Source organism: Bos javanicus, chromosome 17 (assembly GCF_032452875.1).
Source record: "Bos javanicus breed banteng chromosome 17, ARS-OSU_banteng_1.0, whole genome shotgun sequence".
NCBI classification, from domain to species: domain Eukaryota; kingdom Metazoa; phylum Chordata; class Mammalia; order Artiodactyla; family Bovidae; genus Bos; species Bos javanicus.
In genome coordinates, this window is record NC_083884.1 from 53,426,560 (window position 1) to 53,446,966 (window position 20,407).

The 20,407-nt window shown below is 40.9% G+C and overlaps 1 protein-coding gene across 4 annotated transcripts in view; it reads right to left on the reverse strand.

Moving 5' to 3' along the window:
- Positions 1-6,213: 6,213 nt before the first annotated feature.
- Positions 6,214-20,407, reverse strand: part of KNTC1 (kinetochore associated 1) — a 70,460-nt gene continuing 56,266 nt past the window's right edge. For all 4 annotated transcript variants that reach the window (XM_061384691.1, XM_061384694.1, XM_061384690.1 and 1 more), the window contains 13 exons: positions 19,272-19,318; positions 17,808-17,886; positions 15,896-16,014; positions 15,383-15,518; positions 14,641-14,736; positions 14,206-14,262; positions 12,423-12,477; positions 12,046-12,109; positions 11,550-11,679; positions 10,376-10,465; positions 9,756-9,901; positions 8,634-8,724; positions 6,214-7,506 (listed from right to left, as the gene is read on the reverse strand). In XM_061384691.1, coding sequence (XP_061240675.1) covers positions 7,489-7,506; positions 8,634-8,724; positions 9,756-9,901; positions 10,376-10,465; positions 11,550-11,679; positions 12,046-12,109; positions 12,423-12,477; positions 14,206-14,262; positions 14,641-14,736; positions 15,383-15,518; positions 15,896-16,014; positions 17,808-17,886; positions 19,272-19,318 — 1,128 coding nt within the window. In that variant the 3' untranslated portion in view covers positions 6,214-7,488. The remainder of the gene's footprint in view (positions 7,507-8,633; positions 8,725-9,755; positions 9,902-10,375; positions 10,466-11,549; positions 11,680-12,045; positions 12,110-12,422; positions 12,478-14,205; positions 14,263-14,640; positions 14,737-15,382; positions 15,519-15,895; positions 16,015-17,807; positions 17,887-19,271; positions 19,319-20,407) is intronic.

Below are 20,407 nucleotides of genomic sequence, written 5' to 3' on the forward strand. Positions count from 1 at the left end.
TACTGGTTTGATCCCTGGTCCGGGAAGATCCCACATGCCATGGAGCAACCAAGCCTGTGTGCCACAACTACCAAGCCTGTGCTCTGGAGTCCAAGAGCTGCAGCTGCTGAGCCTGCATGCTGCAACTATGGAAGCCTACGCACCCTGGAGCCTACACGTTGCAACTACTGAAGCCTGTGAGCCTAGAGCCTGTGTTTTACAACAAGGTTTAGTTGCTAAGTCATGTCTGACTCTTGCGACCCCATGGACTATAGCCTGCCAGGTCCTCTGTCCATGTGATTCTCCAGGCAAGAATACTGGAGTGGGCTGCCATTTCCTTAGAAGCCATGAAATGAGAAGCCCGTGCACTTCAGTGAAGAGTAGCCCCTGCTCACCAAACCAGAGACAGCCCATGCACAGCTATGAAGACCCAGCACAAACAAGAAAAAAGCAAGTAGAATGGGTAGGGATGTCCTTGGCAGTCCAGTGGCTAAGACGCCAAGCTTCCAATGAAGGGGGACCGGGTTTGATCCCTGGTTGGGGAACTAAGATCCCACATGCTGTCTGGCCAAAAAAAAAAAAAAAGAGAGAGAATAGATAAATTAAGGTACATTAATACAATACGATACTCACAAGGATGGAAAAGAATGAACTACTGATATTGCTATACAAAATAATATAGGTGACTCTTAAAATGTTGAGGAATGAAGTCAGACTCTAGAGTAGATGCTGTAACAGTCCACTTGAAGAAGGTTCAAAACCAGGTCAAACTAATAATCTATGATGGTAGAGGTCAGAACAATGGTTATTAATGGGGGAAATATGCTCTATCTAGGAGGGGGCACCAGGTAGTCTTCTGGGGTGTTAGAATGTTCTACATTTTGATAAGGATTATCATTGTACAGCTGTAGACATAGGGAAAAGGTAACCCAACTTTGATTTGTGTGCTTTATCATACGTAAATTACACCTCAATATTAAGAGTATTGCAAAGTCAAGTTGTCTATGCCAGAGGTTTCCAACATGAAGTGTGCAGGACAATCCATTGGATATAGGCAGAAAGTATTAAAATCTCAATTTTTTATTTTTCTTTTAAAAAATATTTATTTTTTTGGCTGTGTTGGGCCTGAGTTGTCACACACAAGATCTAGTTCCCTGACCAGGAATCAAACCTAGGCCCCCTGCATTGGGAGTGAGGAGTCTTGGCCACTGGATCAGTAGGGAAGTCCCTCTTTGTCTTCTTTTTTAAAATTTAACTATAGTTGACTTACAATATTGTGTTAGTTTCAGGTATATAGCTTTAGGTTTTTTCCCATGATAGGTTATTAGAAGATACTAAATGTGTTCATATTTCCTCTTTTCAAAATCTCTACTAAAGGAATATACATTGGGAGTACATATTCAAACATTTTTAACTGAAGGGCATGCCATAGAAAAGTTGGGGGATCACTAGCCTATTATATCTAGGGCACCAGCATTCAACAACTAAAAAGAACCCGTTGGTTATCTTAAGCACATCTGTGTGCTCACTTGGCTACTCCCATCTGGATGGACGTGTTCACCCAAACTCTTTGGTCTTATTCTCTTTCTTAAAGCTCTGTCAAAAACTACCCAGGGGAGGGAGCCAATGTGTTTACATAAGCATAGCAAGTAGATTCCGAATCTCTGGGCCCCAGAAGAAACAGTACAAAGACTGAATATCTTCCATCTTGTCAGACCAGCTTTTCCATCCTTAAAAAGGGCAAGCAGAGTGCCCCACTAATTAGATTCTTTACTCCAACTAGTCAAAGGATTGGCAATGAGCCACTTCATGCAAAGCTAGAGATGATGAAAGACTGTGCATGAGTCACGAAAATTAAATATAGTGTCTTTACTTATTTAGTTGTTGCTAAATTTCTCTTTTTGTTATGTGTAATGAGGTGCCTTCATGTGTGCATGTGACCATGAAACATTCAAGGAAGGAATTTTACCCTGAAAAATGGGTAGCCAAAATTTACTTATCTCATACAAACATATTAAAAGTCTCCTACATGAGGCACAGTTCTAAGGTTTGGAGACAAATTAATGAATAATGAGATGATCAATAGAGAAGGCGACAAAGGTAACTTTTAATAGTTTTGGGAAGGAAGTAAATATGGTTATGGCCTAGTAAGTGACTGGGGAAGGGGAGAGGCTGGCCAGAGAAAAGGGAAGAGTGGGAACATCGAGGCTAGAAAGGCAGGTAGACTGGATCCACTTGTAAGTCCTGGTGTATATGGGCAGGAAATACTGGGCTGCAACTGAGATCTAGTTTTTAAACACTGTGCTTTAAAAAATGTGACCCTGGACTTCCCTGGTGGTACAGAGTCCACCTGGAGTCCCTGGTGGGACTCTGTGCTCCTAAGGCAGGGGGCCTGAGTTCCACCCCTCGTCAGGGAACTACATCGCTAAGGGTTCACATGCTGCAACTAAAGATCCTGCATGCCATAGCGAAGACCTGGTACAGCCAAATTAAGAAAAAAGAATTCGACCCTCCAAAGAAGGGTGCCTTTTCCTGGTAGATCTACTGAGAGAACAGTTTTTTTAAATTTTTGGCTGTATCAAGCAGCCTGCAGGATCTTAATTTCCTGACCAGGGATCAGACCCATACCTCCTGCAGTGGAAGCACAGTCTTAACCATTGAACTGCCAGGGAAGTCTTAAAGAACCTTTTTTTTAAATAGAAAATCTTCCTAGAGAGTATTGATGAAGAAAATCAATAGTATAAGAAAGAAATGAAAACTTTTACTCCAACCAATCTAAGGATTATAGGTTGGGAGACGGTGACTCAGAGAGCTCTGAGGGCTATTCCAATGTGATTTCAGTGAAGGGGGACATGAAATCTATCAGACATATTGGTAGAAGGTTGAGGTTAGTTACAGGAACAGACACCATAGTGGGTTTGGTGCCTTTCCAAGTACAGGAAGATGCAAGAAACTGGGTTTACAAAATTCTCTCCTGAAAATATCTAACAATCTGAGGGCCAGTTCTGCTTTTCCCAGAGCACAAAGTGCCTCAGCTTGATCTTCACCCTGAATTCCTTTCAGGGTGTGTTGTAGGTCAGTGACTACAGCAGTTAATGACTTGATTTTTGTAGAACTGGACGGTGGGCATCATTCATTTTATAACTCCTTTCTTTCAGTCTTAATTGCAATCAAGGTTTGGGAGGTATTTTGTGACCAATTTGTCCCACGATGCTGCTGCTGCTAAGTCGCTTCAGTCTTGTCCGACTCTGTGCGACCCCAAAGACGGCAGCCCACCAGGCTCCCCCGTCCCTGGGATTCTCCAGGCAAGAACACTGGAGTGGGTTGCCATTGCCTTCTCCAATGCATGAAAGTGAAAAGTGAAAGTGAAGTCGCTCAGTCGTGTCCGACTCTTCGAGACCCCATGGACTGCAGCCCACCAGGCTCCTCCGCCCATGGGATTTTCCAGGCAAGAGGACTGGAGTGGGTTGCCATTGCCCACGATGCTAGGAATGTTCATTTCCAGGTCAGGGGTGGATTTCATTGATGGGCCTTTCTTTTTTAGGGGGCGGGGGGCTGTGTTATTACTGGACTTGGAGAAGGAAATGACAACCTACTCCAATATTCTTGCCTGGAGAATTCCATAGACAGAGGAGTCTGGTGGGCTACAGTCCATGGGGTCACAGACATGACTGAGCACACACACACACACATTACTGGACTAGGCCCTATTAGCTATAACCAAAGGCCTCTGGACTACCTGTCTTACTGGTCTTCTATGGTCTAGAAAATGGTTCTTTCCTGTTGTTTCTTTCCATATCTAGAGCTACACTATTACAATCATTGATCTTATAGAACAATATTATCCATCACCTCAAAGTCATTCATTTTATCTGAGGGTCAGTCATGCATTTGGCCATGCAAGAAACAATAATCTTGTGAATTAGGCAGAATACATGTAATATAGCTAGTAACATCAATAAGGTCATAAGTATTTAAGCTAAAAACTTCCATTAGGTGTGGCCCAGTATCTTCCCAGGTCGTCTGACCAGTCTGTACAGAAGCAATCGTTATGAGGAAACCAATATATTGGCATTTTACATAGCACTCACTGAAGATATCCGCACATACAATGTCTGTGGTGGGTCATCATGACACTTTATAGGACTGAGAAAAGAACGGTATCTTCTAGTTACACGGCTAGTGCCAGAAGAAGAAAAATTGGGTTTTATGGCTGAGCGGGTATTTCTGCCACAGGGTAGGTCTGGTTAACTCATAATGCAGACACACGATGCATAAAGGAGGGGAGGGAGGAGGCCAACACAAGCAGATAAAGTTTTGTTTCAATTTTTCTTGTCTTAAAATATAATTTTTTGGGCAGTGCTACATGGGCATGTGGGGATCTTAAGTCCCCGACTAGGGACGAAACCAGTGCCCCCTGCAGTGGAAGCATAGAGTCTTAATCACTGAACCACCAGGAAGTCCCAGAATATAAAATTTTTAAATTTCATCAAGATCTTTGTCTATTGACATGCCTGGTGGTAGTGGATAAATCCGCCTGCCAGTATGGGGGATACGGGTTCGATTCTTGGTCTGGGAGAATTCCACGTGCTTCGGAGCAATTAAGCCCGCGCACTACAACTACTGAGCCCATGAGCTCTCAGGCCCATGAGCCACAACTACTGAGCCTGAGTTTTTAGAATATGCTTAGGGAAGGGGAGGGAGAATGGCTGTATGGAGACGAGTGGAAAATAAAAATAATGGTCATGGCTAATAAAAATACAATAAATATCATAACAAGAAAGATTCTAATTATGTATTTGAACTTAAATTCAAGTATATTTATATAGCAAAAAACCACTTCATTGGCATATTAAAAGCTAACCTGTGGGCTCACCTGGTGGTCTAGTGGTTGAGAAACCGCCTGAAGATGCAAGGGCCACTGGGGTTTGATCCCTGGTCTTGGAAGATTCCACATGCTGAGGAGTAACTAAGCCCCTGCATGACAACTACTGAGCCTGTGTGCCTAGAGCCTGTGCTCCTCAACAGGAGAAGCCACTGCAATGAGACGCCTAAACACTGCAATGAAGAGTAGACCCTGCTCACCTCAACTAGAGAAAGCCCGAAGGCAGCAAAGCAGATCCGCTACAGCTGAAAAATAGAATAATAATAATAAATAAAAAAAAGCTAACCTGCTACCTATCAGAACTTATGTGCATGTCTATTCATCTTCCACCAATTTATTTGATACGATTCCTAATCTAAAATTATTTTATTGTATTGAGGAATAACTGACATGTAATAATAGTTTCAGGTGTACATAACTCAACATTTGTATATTTGATGAAGTGATCACTACAATAAATCTAGTTGACATCCAGAAATTTACTCTGAACGATGAAACCAGTGTTAAGACGGAGAAAGAAATCCTTTTTAGCCCAGCTTGAGTCCAGGAAGTGCAGGCGTCCCCAACCCCCTGGGCCATGGACCGGTACCGGTAGGTGCCCTGTTAAGAACTGGGCCACAGAGCAGCGGGCGAGCAAGTGGAGCTTCATCTGTATTTACCTCCACTCCGTATTGCTTGCATTACTGCTTGAGCGCAAGAAAACAAGCTCAGGGCTCTCACTTACTCTGCACTATAGTAAACTATGTAATTATTTCATTATACATCACAATGTCATAATAATAAAGCACACAATTAATGTAACGTGCTTGAATCATCCCGAAACCACCCCCGCCCCCCCGACCCCCATTTGTGGAAAAACTATCTTCCACAAAACCAGTCCCTGGTGCCAAAAAGGTTGGGGACTGCTGAAGTGGGAATGGTCATTTCCATTTGTTAAGTTCTGGTGCCACCACATGACCCTTTTGTTCCTTGCACATTTATGCCCAAGAGTAACAATCACAGGCTCTACTTGTGAGCTCAGCCTTATAATTACAGTTTTCTTAAGGATTAATCACATAGATGCTAAAGAAATACAAACGTAAATACCGAGACACTATTTTCACTGACCAAATTAGCAAAAAGTTTAAAAAGAAAAACTGCCCACTTTTTGGGAGGATGCAGTAAAGGAGACATCTATTTCTGGTAGGAATAGGGTTTCGTAAAGACCTTTGGAAATCACAGTAGGTGATGGAACCAGGGGGGTCAAACCCAGACTTGTTATTTATCCAAAACCCAGGTTTTTAATCATATTACGTTGACTTTCCTATACAGAAATATTTTTCTCAACAAGCCAAACAAAGGCAAATGAATTCTAGTATTATCAGCTTCAGTTTATTCACAAGTAGAACCAAAAGAGGTGTGATTAACATTTCTGTGTGCTGGGTACTGCTGAAGGTTTGCAGCTTCACGCAGCCCTTCCAGCCAGCTTCCTTCCTGTCCTGCCAGGGGCTTACAGCCTGCAGCCTTCATCTCTCAGGCTCCTTGCCAGATGGCTTCTGTTTAGCTCTGTCATTTCTTGGCACAGGCACGGGAATTAGAAGGTTGCTGAAAGCAAAATGCTGCTGTTTTTTCCCCTACTGGAGGGGGCTTGGCAGTGCAGCACGAGCGGAGGATAACCAAGGGCTGCAGGGGCAGCAGTGCCGGGGGAGGAGGCTCAGTCTCTGGAACAGCGGCACCACCCCCGGCTCGGAGCCAAAGCAGCTTCTTCTCTTTTTTTCCCCACTTTATGTGCTGCTGCGGGATCTTAGCTCCTGGACCAAGGATGGAAGCCAAGCCCCCTGCATGGGAAGCACTGAGTCTTCACCACTGGACCGCCAGGGAAGTCCCCAAAGGTAGGTTCTGATGTTAGGCTAATAGCTCCTTTCCTTCGGCTTCTCCAGTGCCCCTTCTTCATCTCCCTTTTGCCTTTCAGTCCTCTTGACACCTTTGTAATCAGTTCCTGATACTCAATCCTTCTCCGCTTCAACTATCCAGAGTGGTTTCTGTACATCTAGCTGGCCACTGATGGATATGCACGGCAGCAAAGATCATAGACATATTTACTCGAATGACTATCAGTTAAAAAGACTGATATTCTGGGACTTCTCTGATGGTCCAGTGGTTAAGACTTCACCTCCCAATGCAGTTGACACAGGTTTGATCCCTGGTCGGGGAGCTAAGATCCCACATGCCTTGTGGCCAAGAAACCAAAAGATAAAACAGAAACGATATTGTGACAAATTCAATAAAGACTTAAAAAAAAAAGAGAGACTGATATTCTTATTTACATAGGTAGAAGAAAAGGATGTAAGCAGTTGCTTTACTTATTGGGAGAGCAAAATACTTTTCTTCATATACAGTACAAAAACACTGAGAGAGTCTCTACCAGTTATGCACGTAACTGGCAAGGAAAAGATTTATTAATTTGGGACATGAGTTGTTTATGAGGCAGTTCTGCTGTTACTAAGCATCTTAGTTATTACTTCTCGGGGAATATTTGACAATAGCTATTGCACACAGATTGCACAATTTAAAAACTGTAATAAATAGTGTCAGTTATTAACAGATTCCAAACTTCTTGTTCTTCTTGAAAAAACTTTGATCTATTAGGATCCATTAAACATCTAAATGGGAAGAAACACAAGCATTTTTATGAGTGTCAGTGTTTCAAATAGAAAATTGTTTGACAAACTACAGAAAAGACAACTATATTGCTAAAAATCTATGTATGAGGTTATTTTGCATTTTAGACAATTATGATCAGAGAAAAACAGATACATTTTAAGGGCCACAAACTTGTCTCCTGAATCAATACTCTCCCGTTTTGAAAAAGGTAATCTTATGTCATTGATCACAATAGACTGGAAATGAACGAAAGAAGTTACTAATGGATGTTAACAAAATGTAGGCTAAATATTTTAATATGCTTGATCTGGACCGAGGGAAGAAAAAACCATAATAACCTAATAATGTTTACTAAAACTACCAAAACACGATCAAAATGAAAAATTTTACCTTATACTTAAGTTCAGAACAAGAATAAAAATGATTTATGTGTGGTTTTTATACACAAAAGCATTTGGAAGAATGCACACGAACATGTAAACAGTGATCTTATCTCTGGTTACTGAGATTTCAAGTGTTCAGTTTTTTTGTTATTATTATTTTTTTCTCCTCCAGATTTTTGTTTTTCTATACTGGACATGTATGTCTTAGCTAATTAAAGAAAAAGAAATAAAAGCAATGGAAACTCCAGCACAACATTAATCAATGTGCTTTGAAATTTAGTTTGGTGGTCCAGTGGTTAGGACTTTGCACTTGCACTGCTGTGAGCCCGGGGTTCAGTCCCTCGGTGGGGAACTAAGATCCCACAAGCTTCGAGGTGCAGCCAAATAAGTAAATACAATAAAACTTGGTTTGTCACCTGCTCCTGTATTAAAAACAAGACTCCACAAGGAGTCGTGATTCTTGAGAGCACCTGAGAGGCTGGGAGGGCCAGATCTGAAAACTGCAGGCCACTCAGGTACAGCAACTGGCCTGAGGCCACACGGCTGCTTCCTGGCACAAATGAGTGGAACCAAGACCTCCTAATTCTGAGTCTGGGACTCTGTCATACAAAAAGTGAAATGTGAAAATACAGGCAGTTTGCACATAAAAACACATTTATCTTCACAACAGGCTGGTTCAATATCAAGACCCTAGAAACAGAAATGGTGTCAGATTAAAACCCAGTAACTTGGGCCAGATTTACCTTCAGAGTTTCACAGGGAGTGGTGCCTGGTGGTATGGGCTTCCCACAATGCTTGTAATATTCAGTTATAAAGACTGAAGCGTCATCTAAACTATGAAACCAAAAAGAAGAAGGGCATAAGGAAAATGTGGGGGTGATATGTAGGTCTGCCATCTCGACTATGGCAGTGGCCTCACAGGTGTACAGCAAGATCTATCACATGACACACCTAAAGTATGTGCGGCGTAGTATATCAATGCACCGCAAAAAATACTACTTGTTCATAAATGACAACCTGTAATTACGGCTGGATCACAGGCGGTAAACAAGCAGAAAGAGATCCACGGTATGGGACTTCCCTGGTGATCCAGTGGCTTAGACTCCATGCTCCCAATGCAGAGGACCAGGGTTTGATCCCTGGAAAGGGAACTAAGATCCCACATGCTGACTCCGCATGCCACAGCTAAAGATCCTGTATGCTGCAACTAAGACCCGGTGCAGCCAAATAAAAAAAGAAATAAAAATTTAAAAAAGAAAAGAAAAAGAAATCCATGGCATGCTACTGAGAAAGAGACACTTCCCAGGGATCAGCACAGTTAGACCAAACAAACGTAGGGATGGATCTGGAAACATTTCAGTCCTGACTGAGCTTTCTCTTTTTTCAGTGCCAACTCATTTTGCCCTTCTTTTTAATTTCCAAATCTGCTCCCAACACCATCCCAAGGGATACTATTTCTAAACTTGTGGGTACTGGAAAATTAGATAAGCTTAGCAAAAATGATGTTATATCCAGTTGTCGATGCCTCTAGTCAAGTGTCTAAGGAGTAAAGTTGTAATGTTGGGTTTTAGAGCAGGACTGTGAGATGCCTATTTTGGGATTTCAGGCAGCTTGAGTAATTGTCTGATTCTAAGTTCATGTTCCAAGAGACTGGGTTACAAAACAGCTACTTCTGAGTATGTGTTAGCAGTATGGTATGCATAATGTAGTGATGCTACAGTTTAATATTCAGAGCTTTAATTACAACCAAATAGCTTTATAATTATCTGATATCTTCCTCCAAAGTAAAGATAAATTTTAGGATATTCTACATTAAATTGTTTTTCTTACATTAAGTTGTTTTTAAAAAAATTTTATCAACTTACCTTAACTCATCTGCCAAATAGTTTACGAGTTCAGTGATGTTGTTGGTATTCATCATGTGTGATTTCAACACTGGGAAGTATTTTGTCTTTGCCAAAATCCCAAACTCCTTCTTATCTATGATATTTTTCAGCACCAGACTTCTAATCTATAGAATAACAGGTATCATCATATTCAAAATGTGTTAAATGCCACGCTGTCTCCTTCAATATCAAAGCATTTGTGATAATTAGATGTTAAATAATCACTGCATTGTGACTAAGCCTTCCTTTTGAGGCAGTGGGCTGGGGGTGGGGGGGACTGCTTTGGCCCATTTTAGCATACAGTGAATAAATTAAAAGTTGTTGTTGTTAAGCATTTCAGGATTTTTTTTGAGGAAAATCTGTTCACAGTGACAAGCATTGAAGGCTACAGATTTTCCACTGTGCACAGAAGTAAACAGGACACCCAGGGTGTCTGACTTTTAAAAATTTACTGAGGCTTTAATGAGAGTGACGTAATTGTATACATTAACAAACAGATGGAGATGGTGAGTTTTCAGCTTAATCTTGGTTTGGGGAAAATTGATTACCTCCTAATAACAAATTTTTCATAACAAAAGGGAGAGGAAACTGCCACTTACTTGATGTGAAAACCCTGCCAACTGGCCAGTATTCATATGCTCCTCTAATTGCTGTAAAATGGTCTGAGGGTCACACGAGCTCAGAAAATTCTGGAGGAAAAAAAAAGTCAAAATATAATTAATAGAAAAGTATAATCACTACTAATTTCTGTCAAACCTGGAAGGTTTTCGTATTTACATTTGAAATATCTTAAAGCGTATCTAGTACAGAAAAAAGACCGCCTCTATAACAACAACAACAACAAAATTACTGAAGTAAGGAAAAAGCATTTTACAAATAACTATTTCAACGGCAAAGAGCTGTTTAATAAACATTTTGTCATCCTAAGTGCCAGAAGGAATCTATTTAAATACTAAAACTCTGAAAAGCATCAACAGATGAGTTTAAGACTAGTCAAAAGAGAACAAAGTCAAGGACAGGCACAGATGGCTTTGGGAAAAAAATGAAACAAATAGAGCATGTGACAAATAAAAAATATGTGTGTTCATTTATATAGATCTTTATGAACTGGCTTATCTACCCATGGGGAAATCGTTGTAAAACAGTTCAAAATGCTTTGTTCTATTTATTCTATAGTATAAAGGGGATGGGAGCTATTTTTAAAAGTTCTGTCCTCAGAATGCTCATGTGCCTTTGTCAGACACCCACACACAACCTGACTTTTCTATTTTCCGCAACTAATCACCAAGTCAAGCTGCACTCAAGCCATCTTCCTCTGGTTTGTTTTTGTTGCCACCACCCTCCTTTGGGCACTCACCTCCTCAAGCTTCCCTGGCCTAGTCACGAGGCTGGTGTATGTGCATCAGGTGAGATGAATTTCTATCCAAATGCAAGAGCTTCTTAGGAGTTTTACTTCTTGCTCCCTCTCTCTTCTGATCAAGCCCAAGTGGATTACTTCCCTCTAAATACCGCCTGAGCATTTCACTTTGCATTTGCAGGAAAATTCACTGTTTTCCACTGATAGAGAATAAGGTCCAAACTCCTCTTAAGGCTTTCTAAGATAAGCCTTCATCTATCTTTCAGTCATACCTCCCACTAGACCCCAACACAAACCTTCTATCCTACTCATGCTTTACAGGTTTGATGAAAACGAAGTGCTATCTTTGGCAGGGGACATGCAATGTGAGACCTTCCACCTCTTTGGCAGCCCCAGATGAGTAATTTGTCAGATACCTTTATTTCCTGGTGCCTTTTTTCTGAGTGGGGCATGAGCATTAGACACGCTAATGCAAAAGCCGGAAGCTCTAACTGGACATACTGTCTGGCCACTCTGATCATGTCGAGGTCATCTGAAACTGGACATCTTCAAGAGAGCATGTTAATTAGTTAATAACCTGTCGGATTCAAGTCTATACATGTTGAGCAACAAATACTTAGAAGACTAAAAATCTATGATCTAACTATATGATTTACAGTAATCACAAAAGGTACTCTATATTTACATTAAAACTAGGTACAAATTTTAGAGAATGCGTACTGAATATAAGTTCATTAGCTGCACTGCACAAAGAAAGTAGACACTGTAAAAATAATAGAGATATTTTATTTTCAATCAAGTGGTGTGTTTAACTTCCTAGGAAAAAGGCATTACTCATAAGGTACGTTTATTAGAAAGGAATTTTATAAGCAACAAATTTGATTTGGGGGGTAGGAAAAATATTTTACTTACTCTAGAACAGCAATGAGACTCTCACAACAATCTGACAGCTGACTGGGGCTTAAAGGACAAGAGGCTGAAAATAAAAAGCAACAATCATGTGTTTAGGAACTTCCCTGGTGGTCCACTGGTTAAGACTTTGCCTTCCAATGCAGGCGACACAGGTTTGAACCCTGGTTGGGGAGCTAAGATCCCAGCAGGCCTTGTGGCCAAAAACCCAAAACATAAAAAACAGAAGCAATATTGTAACAAATTCAAGAAAGACTTTAAAAATGGTCCACACTAAAAAAAAAACCACACACACAAAGAAACCAAAGCAAACCCAATAATGTGTCTATATACAAAACTATAAAAGGCTACAGTCAACATTTCAGGGGACAGAAAAATACCTGAAAGCAGTGGTATCTGAACCACACACTGCCAAGCTCTGCCGAAGTAGGGGACCTGTGGAGACACGTGTATCAGAGAACTCATGTCTGGGGTCTTATGAACTCTGCTTTGCAGTCACAGAACTATATACATTTAAGGGCTTATATTCTTGACCTTAAGACCAAAATCTTAAGTTGCTATTTCCCTGTTCTAGAGCATCAAGATTCTAGAATATTCCTCATACTATATATTTTAGGATATTAACACATAATCCTGGCTGATTTATTATTGTTTTTTGCTCTGCAAAATACTCTCTTATATTTAAAAAAACTATATTATAGTTGATTTATAATATTAATTTTAGGTATGCAACATCGTGACTCAGTATTTTTACAGATTATCCTCCACTAAAGATTATTATAAGATAATGGTTATAACTCCCTATGCTATGTAATACGTCCATGCTGTTTATCTGTTTTTGTTTATTTATTTTGGCTGTACTGGGTCTTAGATGCAGCATGAAAGATCGAAGATCTTCACTGTGCACATGAACTCTTAGTGGTGGCATTTAGTTCCCTGACCAGGGATTGAACCGGGGCCCCTTGCCTTGGAAGTGCAGCCTTAGCCACTAGATCACCAAGAAAGTCCTGCTTATCTGTTTTATACATGGTAGTTCTATCTCTTAGTTCTATAGCCTTAATTTGCCACTCCCCATTTCTCTCTGGTAATCACTTCTTTGTATTCTCTATCTGCGAGTCTGTGAATATACTAAAAGCCACTTAATTGTATACTTTAAAAGGGTAAATTTTACGTGTGAATTATATCTCAATAAAAAAGGAGATCTGTACATGCTAATAGGAAACAATCTCCAAGATACCATCGTTACATGGAAAAAAACACTTCATCTGGAATGTGATTTAATTTATATGTACAAAAATGAACACACACACACACAATATACACACGCACGTACACATACACCTGCTTAGATGATACTAGGAAACTCTAGAAGAGAACAAAGGAAACTGTCAACAGGAGTCACTCCTGGGGAGATTATGAAGGGAAGTGGTAAGGGAAAATTTTCACGTTTTACTTAGCATATGTTCTAAGTTATCAAACTAAGAATAAAATATATATTTCGGGTGGGCTACGGTCCGTAGGGTCACAAAGAGTCAGACATGACTGGATTGAAGTGACTCAGCACTCACATATTATATATGTATTACATATATGTACAGTGATTGTGTATGTGAACAACACGTGAAATGCAGAAAAGATGAATAAGACAGGGTTTCTGACTTTAGGAATCTTCAAAATCCAAGATGGGCAGTCACATGTGTGATTTAAATAATTTATACCAGGACTTCCCTGGTGTCTGGTGGTTAAAAATCTGCTTTGCAATGCAAGGGACAGGGGTTCAATCTCCGATCAGGGAACTAAGATCCCACATGCTGCAGGGTAACTAAGCCCAAATGCCACAACGAAGACCTGATGCAGCCAAATAAGTAAATAAATGTTTTAAAAATAAATAAATTATACCACGACCAGAGTTATAGTTGAGCTCATGTATTTTAAGGGCATGAATGGAGATGTGATTCATGAGGCCTAGGGGACTTGGGGAAGTGATGTCTTGGGGAAGGCAAAGTCTGAGCTGAGTATTCTTGGTCCAGGCACCATTTTAATAGAACAGCACCCTGCAGCTTCACTGAGGAACTGACTACTTAATCCAGGGTACCTGTGAGTCACAAGGTCAGTGAGTCTAAAGATTAAATTCTATAAAATTTATTTTAGAAAACTACATACCTGCCACAGAGGATAGATGCTAGAAATGGCTGTTAAAACCTTCCTTAGATAAGGAATCTGAAAAAATGAAACAAAAGTTCTGAAGATTACCAAATGAAAAATTCTAAAGTCCAATCTAGGAGTCTGAAACTTTCACAAAGAATATCAGGAAAATGTATCTTCTCTGAGGGTCAGCAGAGAAGGTCACCTATAAATCCACAAACATCAAAAGACATCAGGGAATCTTCTGTATGTTTCAAGTGAAATTTATGTCAGTTTTGAGACTGCACTTTCTCTGGCCTCATGCCACATTCTTTAAGTTGGGCATGAACCAAATGAGAGTGAACATTTTCCACATACTTCTGTTCAGTAACAAGTATCAGTGCAAAATGTTTAGGAGATGCTGTGCAAAATCTTTAAAATATACCGCAGTCTAAGGCACTGAGTTTTACTTACCATATTGAAGCCAAGAAGCTTTTGCAAGAGTCCATTCCAAAGCTGCAGGTCATAGATTTTGTATTCTAAACAAAGCTCAGTCACCAACTTTACTGCCTGAAGCAGGGGAAAAAAAAGTACTGAATCAAGACACCAGTAAATTCAACCATCTTTGGAAAAGGTAGGATAGCTGAAGACAAAATATGCTTACAGCCAACCTGTGTCTACTGCCTAATTTCAATGAAGACCCTCATCTGTCTAGGGAAAGAAAAAAATTATTTTTCTTTCTTGATGTTATGGACTCACAAACAGCATCTCAGGCTCCTCCTCCTCCCCGCTTTGTTTCTTGTGTCCTAGAACAGTTTGCCTATTGGCCGCATATCCTTCCTGCCCTGGGTTCCAGCTGCCTCAGAGACTGAACTCCCACTGGTAACTAGAAGGAAGAGGAACAAAACTTCCTGCACAAGGACAGTCTGTCTAGATGAGGACAGACAGGCTTGGGGTGGATTAAAAAAGTGTTACCCCCACCACCCTGCCCTGGTAGGAAGGGATGGCTTCAGGCCTTAGGCTTTTGGGAGAGAGGTAAGGCAACTTCCAAGTTGCCGTGTCACCAGCCAGGAGAGGAAAACAGGAAAGCTCTCAGAACAGCAGACCTGTTCAGGAATCAAGGGTTTCTTTGGATCTGTCTTTCAGGGATCTGAGTGGTGGCAGGCAGCATCTGAGACGATGGAGGCCGCCACTGCAGGTATCTTGGTGTACATACCATGGGTTCGTGGCTGTGGTTTTTCCAAAGACCCTTAATCATGCCTTCTTTAGGGCTGTTGCAAAATAATTCATAGGTGATGGGGATATTCAGCGCCTCAAACGATGCCAGAAAAGTTATACATTTCAAGTAAGATCTGAAAAACAGAGGCAGGAAATGGGAATCTCCTCACTAGCCACATTTACGTTTAAAATAAAAGCCAACACTTAGAAATATTGGACTGGTCTATTACATGTCTGTTTTAGGCTTCTAAGATATAGTCAAGAAATATTAGAAAGAAATCAACTGGAGGAAAATGAAGAAAACACTCAGTTTCTGAAAGTCTCAAAGATTCGAGAGAAACAAGATGTCCTTCAGGGCCTGTCTCCTCTCTGCCAGAACAGGACACTCGAGGCAAGAGCACCTTGTTGACACAGCCCCTCTAATGTAATCTTCTGAACTAAGAGGCTTAAAAGTTATGGTTCCAAAGAGTGACCCGTTTTCTATTAATACAATTTTAAAAATTCCACTTACTTCACTTCTTCGATGGATTTTTTGAAGAGAGATTCTATAGTTTCCTTGTCAGCCAAGTAGAGGAGACACTGCAGGGCTCGAGTTCTGTGGGCAAAAGTGAGCTGGTGCATCCTGAGCATCTGTAAGACCAAAGAAGTTTCAGAGCTGCACCCGTGGGTTTTAGTTGGGTAACTGAGCTTCAATTTAGGTGACCTGAGCCATGTTGGTTTTTAAAAGATTAAAGCCAGGAATTCTCTGGCAGTCTAGTGGTTACGACTCTGCACTTTCACTGCCCAGGGCTCAGGTTCAATCCCTTGTGGGGGAACTAAGATCCCTGAAGCCATTTGCATGGCCAAATTAGGGGGAAAAAAAAGAAAGAAAGAAAGATTCAAGTCTATGTTTGCCCTTGGGGGAGGGGGTTCAGTGGTTCTCAAATTGTGTTCCATGGTCCCCTGCCTGAGGGCTGAAGGGTTCCTCACAGTCTTTCAGAAAGAACAGGGTGAGAACCACTTTCATAATAATACCATGATGGACTCTACCATTTACACTTTGTTAATACAGGTTGGCCAAAAAGTTCAGGTTAGGTTTTTCCCATAAGATGTTATTTAACATCTTATGGGAAAACTCGAACAAACTTTTTGACCAACCCAATATTTGCACTCATGGTGCAAAAGCACTGGTGGGTAAATGCTAGGAACACCCGACTGCTGTGAAAGCCACTGCATTCTTCACATTTTCAGTATTGAAAATAAGGGAGATGTCCACATAAGAGGGTTCTTGATGAAGTAGTAAAAATTAATATATAACTGAGTTCACATTTGCATACACATTATTAATTAATCAAAATGCTTTCATTAATGTCTACGTGACATGACAGGAAGTACACATAAACACAACGCGGTGTGAGGATTTTCTCAGGGAAAAGCACTTGTATGACTGAGCTGGGAGCTGAACCTGGTACTTTTTCAAGGAATATCATTTTTACTTACTTGCCAGGATAACTATCAGATAAACTAAGATGCAAGAGAAAGAGGGAGTTCCTTCACGCTGCTTGTCATCAAGAACAAACGATCAGCATCTTAGCCTTTCCCTCTTTCTTCCTTCTATCCTTTGACCTACATCTTTCCTTTCCCTCAGCTCCAACTGCCTCAGAGTGCACTTTTTTTTTTTTTTGCCCACGTCCTGTGGCTTGTGGGATCTCAGCTCCCCGACCAGAGAGCAAACCTGAGCCTTCAGCAATGAGAGCATGAAGCGCTAAGGAAAGTTCCCCAGAGAGCATTCCCATACAGACAGGCCTGAAGGTCAAAGAAGTCACATGCTTTTAGGGATAAGGGGAAGTTCTGACTAGTTAAGAGTTTAGTGGGAGGGGGTGCGACAGGTCAGGCAAGGCCTGGAGACCAGAGTGGAGACTTCTCTCACTCCTGCTGGCTGGGGGTCCCTGGTATTAGGAATGTGACTGGGGGCTTCCCTGGTGGCTCTGACAGTAAAGTGTCTGCAATGCGGGAGACCTGGGTTCGATCCCTGGGTCAGGAAGATCCCCTGGAGAAGGAAATGGCAACCCACTCCAGTATTCTTCCCTGGGAAATCTCATGGACAGAGGAGCCTGGTGGGCTGCAGTCCATGGAATTGCAAAGAATTGGACACTACTGAATGACTAACACTGGACCAGGGTGTTAGGACAGTGAACATGGATAACCCGTGGGAACTGCCAACGCTTGCACCACTCAGTTTGCAAAATAGGATGTTTCTGCAGCCAGCACTAAATGGAGCTCAGCAGACACTACAAACCTCATCTACAGAGTAAGACATAGTTTGAGAAAGTACAGAGAAAGCATTATCTTAGTCATCTGTCAATAGTAAATATGCAGGGAAAAAATGTTAAGCTGAAATATGAGATACAAAAATGAGTTCTGACCAAATTTTTAGAGCTTACGGTTGTGGCTGATGTTGCAAAGATGAACAGCATTCTTGAACTATAATCAATTGGACGAGACAGAAGGAGATACAGGACTCTGAAAAAATATTTTTTTATTACATTTAGATTTTAATTTAGTGACTGATTAGAGACTTGCTTTATTATCCATAAAAAAACAGCATCAGACAGCCCAAACAAAGGCCTGAAGGGCTATGGGTCAAGGCCACTGTTTACTTTCCTCTTTAAAGGATGCTTAATCTGTTCTTGGGTTCCTTCACAGCTAAAGAAGATAATAAAGACAAAAAAGATAGGCCTCACTCTTCTCATCTAGGAAATGGCTAAGCAACCTCTGATAGTTTAAATCTCTCTGGTTAAGAAATTAATACAAACCATAGCTGCAAAGTACACTGAACACCACTATACATGGAAACTTGTGTTTTAATTCACAGGACCTTGTTAGTGGCACGTTTTAACCTCGGGACGCAGGGCAGACTGCCTGCCTTCCCCCCAGCCCCCAAGAGAAGGGCAAGATGGATCAGGCAAATTGGAGGAAAAAGGGATAGAGATTCTAGTGGGAAAAGACAGGAAGTTATGAAATTGCCATGAATTACTCTCTGGGATCTCCATCTTGGAAGTTTTCTCTATGAACTATTCCCCCTAAGCCTTTCCGTGTTGGCTGCTTCGGTCAGATGCTCCAGGAGCTTCCTCTTGCTCAAAGGTGTTCTTGCTCTTGAAGGACTAAGCAAAGACGAGGGAGTGCCCAGAGGGAAGGAGAGCCTGGAGGGGGTACTAGACCAGTTCTGCTCAGATCAGGAGAAATCCTTTTCTGGGGTTTATCTTCCTATACCCTCTCTTACTATAGGATCTCCACGGCTGATGTGGGGTGTAGAGCTTCATGAGCGACCCGACCATTGACACTTCTGGCCTACACCAAAACGGCAAGAAGCTGGCATGCATGCCACCACTCCCTCTCCCATGCCTAAGCCAAGCGTCATTAACGGATTACCATGTTTTCTGATTTGAGCACCGATAAGTCTGCTCAAGAGAGCAAGCCATTACCAACCAGACTTATAGTACGTGACACCAGTGTGCCTTTCTGGGTCTGTCTTAGGTTAGACGTGAAAAAGGAATCCTGGTGGCCCATATCTGAACCAGCCTAGCTTGACAGGGACAGAGAACACGTCCAAGTCTGGGGTCAGAGTCCTGGCTACACAAGAGTTTTCCTTTGCTCACAGTACATTCTCTGCTAAATGTACGAACTCACAGAGGATTCAGAAACCCTGGATCTTGGTTGTTTCTTATTTATTTGACTGGAGATATTTAAACACACTCATAGTCATGTGTCAGTGAACTGATTCTTCTCAGAGGTTCTGATCCAAGTTATACTAAGAAAGCCTTTTTTAAAACCACTGGTTTTAAAATCATTGGTAAGATTCCTATTGGGCAACAGGGTATAGACAAATATAAGTAAAGGAAGAATACCTTCGTAGTGTTTCATCTTCTTGAAGTTCAAACAATTCTGATGGTGTCTTTGAAAAAGTGGATAAACAAGTTAAAAACAGAAGAAAATTGATTAACTACATAAGATTATGAAAGTCTATTAAATGAAAAAGTCCAACATGCAAAATTGTATTTACAGGAGGGGGTGGTACAGTGGCAGAGTGCATGCGTAGTGTGCACAAGGCCTGGGGTTCAACTCCCAGCACCTCCATGTTTGGTGACAACAAAGAAAAAAACAAGACTTATAAAACAATTACATTTACAGATAAGAAATTAGTGTAATTCATCACTTTATGAGAAGATTCTTGCTTTAAAAATGGGTTTACTCAAATTCATTCGGTCAACAAATACATACTGAGTGCTTACCACGCACCAGGCATAATTCTGGGCACATGGGTTCCCTGAGTGAACAAAACAAATATTCCTGTCCTCCTGGAGTTTACATTCATTGGGTAACTTTTAAAAGGAAAGCACTGTGAATTGTATGAGTTGTCCATTAATTCAGTATATATTTATGGGGACTTACACAGAAATGCATTAGGTGCATTACGTGTATAAATACAGTTTCTAGTCTCACAGGGATTTCAGTTTAGTGTTCCAGATTTATGCATTAAGTTAAAACATGGGGGTTTGAGTGTCAACCATAGATTCTGTGTGGCCTGGATATGCTTCTAACTCTTCTGTTTCCACTGATACATGGTCCTTGCTCTTGGTAAACACTTAAAAAATACTTATTAAATTGAATTACAAGTGATATAAAAACCATGAGTTGAAAAGCTAATGTCACATCAGTTATACTATTTGTTTACAAATACATTTTTTTCTAAGGATACCTGCCTAGGTGAACAGAAGAATTACAGAATCTCCTTAAGTAAGTTCTCCCTGAAAACTGAGAAGAAATGGTGCAGAGAATTTTGCATTTGGAATGCTGAATCCCATCACAAATTTAGATGCTAATATTATTTCTAAAAAACTGATATTATGTGTCTCCTTACGTGATACACTGAAGAGAACATATCACCTACAGAATATTATTGCTAAAAATCCATAACTTGAATCTAATCATGAGAAACATCAGAAACATAAATCCAGAATGAGACATTTTGCAAACCAGAGAG